Consider the following 9774-nt stretch of genomic DNA (forward strand, 5'->3'; position numbering starts at 1 on the left):
AGGCTCCTAATCAGCTTTTTAGTCCACTGTTCAACCAGAAGTAGAGAGCCAAGAATTGCCAAATGTCCTGGAAAAGCCTAAAACAGGAACACACACACACACACACACACACACACACACACACACAGAAATTTGAAGAAAACAGATCCTGCAGAAAAACAATTTCAAAAAAAAAAAAAACAACACACAAACATTATCATGAATATACTCAATGGTAACAGAACAAATCCAAGGCAAGAATACAGAATAAGAACAAAGCACTATATAAGAAAAGGAACATTCAGAAATCAAAAAGCAATCTTCAGATTTAGAAATATGAGAGCAAAGAAGAGTTGGAAGATTGAATTAAAGAGCTAAAAAACAAAGAGATGTGGTTGGGGGAGGGAGGGACAGAGATCCAGTCCTGGAGATCCAACATCAAAATAACTGCTCCAGAAAGAGAGAAATCATCAATGAACAGATTCCCCTGAACTGAAAGATACAAGTTAGCATACTGAAAGGATTCATCAAATGCCCAACATAATGGATAAATATATATCCACGCCAAGGCCCATCACTGTGAAATTTCATTACCTTGAGGAGCAAGATAGTCTACAGGCTTTCAAGTCACATACAAAAAACAGAAATAAAATAGTTTTGGATTTCTCAACACAACTGGAAACAAGACAATGTAGCAATATGTTCAAAATCCTGAAGGAAGATTATTTCCCACCTAGAATTCTACAAAATATCAAATATGATGACATGCAAGTTCTCAAAAGATTTACCTCCATACATATTTCCTCTAGAAGCTACCAAAAGATATGCTCCAAAAAAGAGTTAGTAACCAGTAAAACGGAAAACAAAAAATCCAGAAAATAAATCAGCACAGGAGAGAAATGAATGCAAATCCCCAATTAGCCAAGCACTGGAGGGTAGATACACACAGCATGATTTAAGACAGGTTGAGGGTTGCCCTCAAGACCTGTGCTAGTACTATACTCTTTCTAACCTGAGGAACAGCATGCTCAGGGAAGTCTAGCTCAAATTACCTGGAGGCTGGTTTTCACCATGTCCTTATATGCCAGATTTCCACTCCATTCTCAGCTACATGGATCAGCAAGGATACTCACATTACCCTACAGAAGTATTGTTTTGACCTGTCCTATGAGCTGGAGTTTGATTCATCATACTGAGCTGAAAACCAGAACATATAGAGCAGTCTACTCCCTCCAACCACATTTCTGCCAGGCCTCAATTACTGACACTCTAGCCTACCAGATGGCCTGTGGTGAGCCTTCTATTTAAGCAGGATTCACTCACGACCTTGGCCATGAACCGCCTCAAAGCGACTTTGTATGCTCTCAGGGAAAATGCAGCCAGTCTATGACGGAAAGACTGTTACGTTCTCCCTGAAGCCTTCACGTAATAATGATGTTGTCCTTTTGTATCTGCCAGTAGGTTTCCCAAAACTAGGTACATTGTTTTAGAATGTATATGTACGTAATAAACTAAGAGAAATGCAAGAGAATGATTGACACAGTCAGGAGAGTGCTTATATCTGAGGGAGGGGAGAAGGGTGTAATTGCAGACACACAAGGGTCTACTCAAATCCGAGTAAATGTTCTATTTCTTAACCTTCTTAGAGATTACTAAATCTACCTCTTACCCTGAGGTGGGCACATCAATGTTCACTTTATTACTACTCTTCATACCATCCACTTTCTTGTATTTATAATTTATTTCACAAACTTAAAAAATCATCCTACCACTTCTGTGTTCAGGATCCAGGCTCAATGAAGAGCATTTTGGTAATGATTAAACTCTAAAGTAATAAACTGGTGTGCTCATTTTATTTATTTTTTTACAACAGTACTCATAAGCTAATGAACATTTAGTTGATTTAATGACTATGTCCTCATATATGAAATTAAATTGGTCTTTAAATAAATCCTCCGGGAGTCAGTATCTCCTCTGCAAATAACCAAACTGATTCTCAGAATCAGGACTTTTTCGATGCTTCAATTTCATCCCATATTGCAGCTTCAATTTTTGAGGTATCATATTCCCTCATCATATCAAACTCAAGCCACGGCTGACTCCACTTCTGAGCTTCTTTGATTTGCTCTTCAGTTAAACAGAGATCAAATCTGATGCCTTTAATATTAAATTTTGGACGTTCCCAGCGTTTGGACCAGGGTTTAGGCTTCATTTTTACTTTCAGCTACGGAAGATATAAAAAAATAATAATAATAATAATTTAGGCTGATAGTCACAAGCAAAAATTCTTCTCAAAGCTTTCGTTAAGATGACTCTTTCTTATTGTATAGAGAACTTTCAGTTCCAAAAGTACCACTTATACCTGATTCACAGGAACGTCCTGGCTGGGTCCATGCACTACCGGCTTCATATTCATATCCAACGTGCTATACTCGGGAAGGGCATCTCGTAAGTACAGCAAACTATCATCCAGCCGTTTCTCTAATTTCACCACTTGGATCTCCTGGATTCGAGGATTATAAAGTTCAAAGCAAATCTCAACACCTAAAAAGAGAAAATATATTCTTACAATCTGAACCCATATGTCTGCATATGCCTCATACAACAGTAAAAACTACTTCATAATGGAACTGGCATAGAGTTTTGCACAGAGGAAATGTGACATAAATTTGTCATTTTTAAGATGAAGATTATCAAAAGACAAATAAAGTCCGTATAGATTTAAAAGTGAAAAAAATCTGAGTTAGAATGACAGTCTAAAGAAAAATGTCTTCTATAAACAGGCATACATTCTTCACTTCTGATAGTATGAACTTAGAGAAAGTTTGAGTAAATTCTTCTGTCATGTTCTTGTTTATTTCCCAATTACTTAAGTAAAACTTACTCTTCTGCCTTAAGGGCAACAGGATTGATGATGTAAAAAGGGTAAATAAAATTGTAAGTTCTAACTTTGGTTTAGAAGCCCCTCTTAAGGATGGCCTGGGTTTTAAAATGTGCTGGGGCTCTCCATGTGAAGCAAGCTAGGAACAGCTTAAGATCTATCCTCTATAGTATCAAACACTAGAGGGAAAGAGCATATTCTCAGGTTTCCTGAAATAAACCCAAGAGAACTACAAATATATAGGATCATCATTAACATCTACTATTAAACACCAGGATTTAATCCATGATTTACTATACACCTGTTCCAGGTACTAGGCATTTAGGAACTGTACCTACAGCAAACGCAAAATAGGTTAAGATCCTTTTCCTCTCATAAAGCTTACATTCTCGTGGATGACAAACAATAAACACACCATAATTTCATTTACAATTCATAATTTCAGGTAATTCCATAGAGTCAAGACAAACAGTGATGACATGTGGCTGGGGAATAAGTAGTATGTAAGTAGTAGAGTCAGGGAAAGCCTCTCTGAAGATGATCTAAACTGACGCAACAGGGGCGCCCGGCTGGCTCAGTCAGTAGAACATGCGACTCTTGCTCCGGGTTTTAGGTTCAAGCCCCACATTGGGGGGGGTTAAAGATTTAAAAATCTTTAAAAAAATAAATAAATAAACGGACACTATAAATAGCCAAGAAAGCTCCAGGCAGAAAGGACAGCAAATGTAAAGGCCCTGGGGTCTTAACAAATTTGCCATACTGGGGAAAAAACAGAAAAAGGTCCTTCTGGCTGGAGCCTAGTAAGTTAGTGGGCCAGGAAAGTAAACCTGAAATACAGCACGGCTGCCGGCAGGGGGAGGTGGTGGCATGGACGGGAGTGGTGGCCATGGTGATGGAGAAACAAAACTGGGACATATTTTTTGGAGATTAAGTCAAGAAAAACTGATTGACTGGATGTGGGAAACAGAATAAACAAACTATTTATAAGCTATTAATAAGCTGTATTTATAGCTCCTAAATTTTCGGTTTCAGTAAATGGGTGGGCAGGGCAGCCGTTTCTGGACATAGAAAAAACAGAGGGTGGCACCTGGGTGGCTCAGTCAGTTAAGCATCTGCCTTCAGCTCAGGTCATGATCCCAGGATCCTGGGATCGAGCCCCACATTGGGCTCCCTGCTCCATGGGAAGCCTGCTTCTCCTTCTCCCTCTGCCAGCCGCTCCCCCTGCTTGCTCTCTCTCTCTCTGTCAAATAAATAAATAAAATCTTTTAAAAAAAGGGGAAAGACAAAACAGAGAGGAACACACTGTGAGGGGACACAGAATTCTATTCCGAACTTGTCTCATGCTTAAAAGACATCCAGTTGGAAATGTCAAAAAGCTAGTTGTATGTGCAAATCTGGAACTTGGAAAGGGTCAGTTCCCAAGTTACAGATTTGGGGCTTATCGTCTTATGGATGGTATTTAAAGCCAATGGACTGAAAAGAACCACCAAAGAAAGGAGTATCAAGGGGGAAGATCAAGGCAGGTTGCAGTAGTCAAAAGTACTTTATTTTTTGTTGTTGTCCCCCCACAATACTTGAGGGGAGGGCAACAGGGAGTGACCATCTCTGGAGGCTTCAATGTCCAGTACTTCACATATAGTATCACACACAGCTGACCACAACCCTGGGAGGCAGAAACTACTATTATCTCAATTTTAAGAAAGACCAAACTAAGGTCTAATTCACACTGTGCTCATGTCTTTCTATCACAAACTTCCCCGAGCACATGACCTGATGGAAGGCACACATTTCTGCAACCAGTCTAGTCCTGCTGAGCCCCTCCACGCAGGGTGCCACAGGTCACGACCAGATAAGGAAGAGTCACTGTTCTCACTGTTTAATTTCCTTGAATATAATACTTCACTGTCGGGGATCATGAAGCACACAACTTTGGAGTATGAAAACTTTACTGTCCTGCCATTTTGATTCATAATCTTTCTAGAATTTTGCCACTTGGGCTTCTTACTCAGCATAACAAACAAATTTTGCCTTTTTAAAGATTCCTCCAATTCGTATCAAACGGTATTTACTGTGGTGACCGTCGCAATATAAAGCAAAATGGGGGCATCCATTTTAGGAAGAAGTGACTCATACAGATATCACTGTGTTTGTCTTAACATTCTCATGGGTTATTTACTCCACCAATGAATGTCCCCCCACTGTGTACAGTCCCCTGCCTCCTCCTGTGATGCGGCCAGAGGCTGACAGGTCTGCCAGTCGCTGGGCTGCACCAGAAGCCGCCCTCACGGGAGAGCGCCGCGCTGACCGTGGATCCAGCAGCCTCCGTCCTGGTCCGTTCTCAGGCCCCAGGCTCCACGGCAGTTCCAGCTGTCTCATCCCAGGATGCAGAACGCAAAATGGAATCCTGAGAGAACACTGTCCAGAAAATCAAACTAATGCAATGAAACCCACCTTGTCCTTCGATAGTATTTCTAAGGATAAAAGTGGCTCCGAGGCCTGCTCCTGATCTCTGGATACAGATCCCCAGAAACTGGCTGGTTTTTCCACTGGCGTACGGGTCGGCTGTGGTAACACGAAGTATGCTTCCTACAGTCAGAGGAGAAGTGAGCTTTGACGTGACACGCAGAAACACACAAACAGCATGTCTAGGTAACCTCATAACTTCCTAAATATTTTAATATATTAGGAAGGGCCCCATTTGGGCAAAAACCAGATAGGTGGAAAACAATATTCTCTAAGTAAAGAAAACGAGCCCCTCCCACCACTAATAATAAAAGCATCCAGCTCTTACTGACCAACGTAGAACTCTGGAATATGAAGTATTTTTCTCCTTTCTAACATATCTTTTCTTTCTATTTTAAATTTCAAAGGATTTGTTCTTCCCCTTGGGGGAATAAATTCGGGACTCAGGAATCTGTGAAAAATACAAATAAAAAAAATTAAAGGCAAACTTAAAAGAGAAATTGTTGCTTTGCCAAAAAACGAAAGACTATGATGTTGACGTGTTTTGTTCTTTCTTCTCTAAAGAAAAGTCAATTATTTATTTCTAAAATTGTTGTCAATGCTCATGAAAATAGCTAACAATTCCCAAGCACTCACCTGGCATTGTATTAAGGGTTTATGAAAGCTGAGAGCATAAATTAATCCTTACAACAATCAGACAGGTATGGGGTCATAATCTCCTTTTCACAGATGAAAATGAAGCTTGGAGAAGGTAAATAACTGACCTATTGTTATATTAGCTATAAACTTATCAAGTCAAGATTTAAATGTAGGCATGTCTGTCAGACTACAAAGCCCATGGCTATAAACCACAGGCCTTACATTGAGTTGTATTTGTGAAAAGAAATAACACTGGAAAAATATAAACCTAGAAATCATTAACAGCAAACTAACTTTAAAAGTAATCTCCCTATTCTCTTCCTTAACTTCTCTAAGCTAACTTCTTTAAGGCATAAATGACATTACAATGAAAATTCATGTCCTTATTACCCATCCCAAGAAATAAATTATCAATATACCTGAAGCCCCAATGCACCCGTCCCTCCCCTCAGTTCATTACTATGGGGTAATTCATTAAATTTGGTGATTATTCCTATGTGTTTCTTCCTTTTCCTTAAAGTTGAGTCACCAGTCTCTAAGGAGTTCCCAGGTATACTCTGAAACTGGCCCCCATATTCTTAAGGGCAAGGAGATACCGAAGAAAGAAGCAGGCCACTCCAGGTGGGTGGGCTGCAGTTTCAATAACAGCAAAGGGAACTTACATACGGGCTTGTCTTGGGCAGCAGCAAGACAAATGGATTCCCATACCCACTGCCAAATCTTAAAAATTTATAAAGAGGCCCTAAGAGGGCTCAGTCACATATACCATGTAGTCATTTCAACACGTCATCACGAATCTCAAGGCTAGGTCTTTGGAGCTGCCCCTGGGAGCAGGAAAGGCAAGCAGAACCCACATTCCAAGGACAGGAGAGGGGGTGAGGAGGTGGCACCCAGCCCACAGATCAATCAGCGGTCATGTCTTTTTTTTTTTTTTTTAAGGTTTTATTTATTTATTTGAGAGACAGAGAGAGAGCACGAGCTAGGGAGTGGCAGAGGCAGAGGGAGAAGCAGGCTCCCTGCTGAGCAGGGAGCCCGATGCAGGGCTGGATCCCAGGACCCCAAGATCATGACCTGAGCAGAAGTCAGATGCTTAACTGACTGAGCCATCCAGGTGCCCCAGTGGTCATGTCTTTTTGATGATGATGATCCCCAACGCTCAATGACCTCCTCTGAAAATTTTTAAAGCCACCAAAAAACCGAAATGGTAATACAATGAACACCCATATATACTTCACCTTGTTTCACCAATTGCCAACATTTTGACATACTTGTTTCATACATACATATAATTTTTTCCTGAACTATTTGAAAATGTCAAACAGCAAGGTGTTTCATCCCTGAATACTTTAGAAAGCTTCTAAGAACAGGGACTTTCTGCTACATGTATGATATCTAAGAATTTCTGCATTAATTCAATAATATAATCTAACATGTAGTTTGCATTTAAACTAATTTAAACCTATTTAAACTTATAGAATCCAATTGTCCTGGAAAAGGTCTTTTACAGCTGTTTGTTGCCCAATCCAAACTAACAACAAGCTTCACACATTACACCTGGATATTACTCTCTTTAGTCTCTTAAACTAGTACTGTTCCTCATCTTTGTATTTTTAGAACACTGACTTTTCTGAAGAGTCAAAGCCCATTGTATTATAGACCATCCCTGGATTCTGGATTTGTTTATTGTTTCCACAAGCCTAGACCAAGGTTAAACATTTTGGGTAAAAATATTACAGAGGTGATGATGTGATCATCTTATTCTATCACATCAGGAGGTATATAAGGTCAGCTTGCATGGCTACTGGGGAAGCTAGGTTTGATTGCTCTGTGAAAGTGGAGAATTTCCCTGTAAATTTTATATTTTACATATGCGTGTATGTCTAGGCAATATAAAAATGTTGTCATACTGCATCAGTTCTTCTGCAGGTTGCTTTTTTTCCACACATCTTTTTGTGAAGTTTATCCATGTTAGCTCTAGTTCATTTGTTTTTCACCGCCGTATACATACTCTATTACATAAATGTATTTGCCTATTCACCTACTAATGGGTATCTTTGTGCTCATTCCCTTACATGTCTCCTTGCACATATTACTTGCTTTATTATTTTTGTTCACATTACTTTAAGTTGTGTACCAACCAGATGGAAAGATACACACAACCTCAAACTTACTAAATTTTGTCCAACTGTTTTCCAAAGTAGTTACACGATTTACATTCCCATTTAACTGAATGGTATGAAGTTTTGCCAGTCAAGAGAGATATTCCTTTCCCGCCTTAAAAAAGGTTGTATAAGGAAATCTTTTCTGCATCTCTAGCTTCCATAAATTCAGTGTTATTTCAACTTAAACAGGATATTTGCAATGTGAAACACACACAAAGGCACGTAGACATAATCCAATCAACAAGGAAGGGCCCTTTCAGAAAGCCTAAAATCACACCAAGTTTTTTCCGCTAAAATTGGCTTTTTAATAAGGTTGCTATAAAGTTCTGCACTTTCTGCAAATCCTAGGTCATCTAAATTTACAGGTACCTCCAAAGTTACCATCATTCATTAAAGTGGGCCAGGCTTTTAAACCTGTTTTGAAAAGCAAATTTAAGACGCAAATTAGCGGAAAATTTATCAATGTATCGCATTTTCAGGAAACTAAAACATGTGAGCTGGGAAAACTGGGTGAGTTCTGGCCAATCCATTTCTACCGAGGCAAGGAATGATCGGCTCCTTAAACAGGTAAAATACGATGTGCTTCAGAGAAAAATTCTTAATACAGGCTAAATGCCAGAGCAAAGAGCTTCAAATCCGGGGAATCGTTGGTTGAGGTTCTGATTTAGTAGGACTGCAGAGAAAGTTCAACGCTGGCTTGGGAGAAACGAGGAAGACAAATCTGAGTTGGTAGCGCTCTGCAAATAAGCCTCATGAATCTTGCACACAAGCTCGAGAGTTCCAGCTCGGCTTTAGAGCCGAGATCTCGACCTCCAAAGCAAAGGCAGGGTCGTGAGCGCACACACCCAAAATGCTGGAACCGCGCCCAGGCCCGGGCCTCACCTCCTTTCCTGAACCGGGGGACGGCGCTTGTCCACGATGACGGGTTTCGGCGGCGGCTTGAACGCGCCGGGCTCAGAAGGTCCGGTGCTCTGCGGCCGGCCCGGCCCCACGCGGGCCCCTGCAATGCGGGCGACAGAGGTCAACAGCGCTCGCCCTGAGCTCCCGCGGAGCCCTGCAATCTCCCCCAACTCGCGGTCCCACGAGGGTTGCCCCCGACTTCTAGGCTCGCCTCCCTCGAACCTGGCCCTGAGCTCCTTCTTGGTCCCGGCTTGCAAGCCCCGCTCCACTTACCCCAGGCGATGGAGGCTGGCGCAGGGAGCAGCGCCCTGGCGGCTCGAAAGCCGCGGGACAGGTCCAATCCGGCCCCGAAGGCCCCTGCAAGGGAGGCCGCCATGCCTGTTCGCTGTGGTCAAGACTACAGTTCCCAATAATCAGTGCGACGAGGTCGCGGCTCCCTGAGGTTGGATGGCGGCTGCTATGGGACAAAATAGCCCAGACCTCCCCACCGCCCCTTCCTCTCCACTCTCCCCAATAACCCCCAACCCCGGCCTAAGTATTTTAGGGAAGGTGCGTATTTCTCTAGTTCCCCGCAATGTGTCAAGTTTTACCCCTCCATAGGGGTGTTCTCTCAGCCTAGAAAACTTTCCTCCTCCTTTGAATCAATTCTGTCTTCACTTTCTCAGGCTTAACTACTTCAAAACCCAATTATAGGTTCTTAACCTTATTAGGTACCTTCCATTAGCACCTCTGATATAATCTGCAATTCAA

The 9774-nt window shown here is 41.5% G+C and overlaps 1 protein-coding gene across 1 annotated transcript; it reads right to left on the reverse strand.

The window, feature by feature from the left end:
• Positions 1-1813: 1813 nt before the first annotated feature.
• MRPL19 (mitochondrial ribosomal protein L19) lies at positions 1814-9558 on the reverse strand. Its single transcript, XM_032410601.1, has 6 exons — positions 9298-9558; positions 9007-9124; positions 5656-5774; positions 5312-5446; positions 2342-2523; positions 1814-2203 (listed from the first exon to the last, which is right to left on the reverse strand). The coding sequence occupies exons 1-6, from the start codon at positions 9398-9400 to the stop codon at positions 1982-1984; spliced, it is 879 nt and encodes a 292-aa protein (XP_032266492.1). The 5' UTR covers positions 9401-9558; the 3' UTR covers positions 1814-1981.
• Between the last annotated feature and the right edge of the window lie 216 nt (positions 9559-9774).

This window comes from Phoca vitulina, unplaced genomic scaffold, assembly GCF_004348235.1.
Source record: "Phoca vitulina isolate PV1807 unplaced genomic scaffold, GSC_HSeal_1.0 scaffold12, whole genome shotgun sequence".
Lineage (NCBI taxonomy): Eukaryota > Metazoa > Chordata > Mammalia > Carnivora > Phocidae > Phoca > Phoca vitulina.

What these genes read in the sequence shown, in the direction of transcription:
- MRPL19 (XM_032410601.1), bottom strand. Translation starts at nt 9,400, where the DNA reads ATGGCGGCCTCCCTTGCAGGGGCCTTCGGGGCCGGATTGGACCTGTCC. An exon ending in CCCCCGGTTCAGGAAAGGAG is followed by an intron (nt 5,775 to 9,006) that starts GTGAGGCCCGGG and finishes TATTTTTCACAG; the next exon opens with ATTCCTGAGTCCCGAATTTA. An exon ending in AAATACTATCGAAGGACAAG is followed by an intron (nt 2,524 to 5,311) that starts GTGGGTTTCATT and finishes TTCTCTTTTTAG; the next exon opens with GTGTTGAGATTTGCTTTGAA.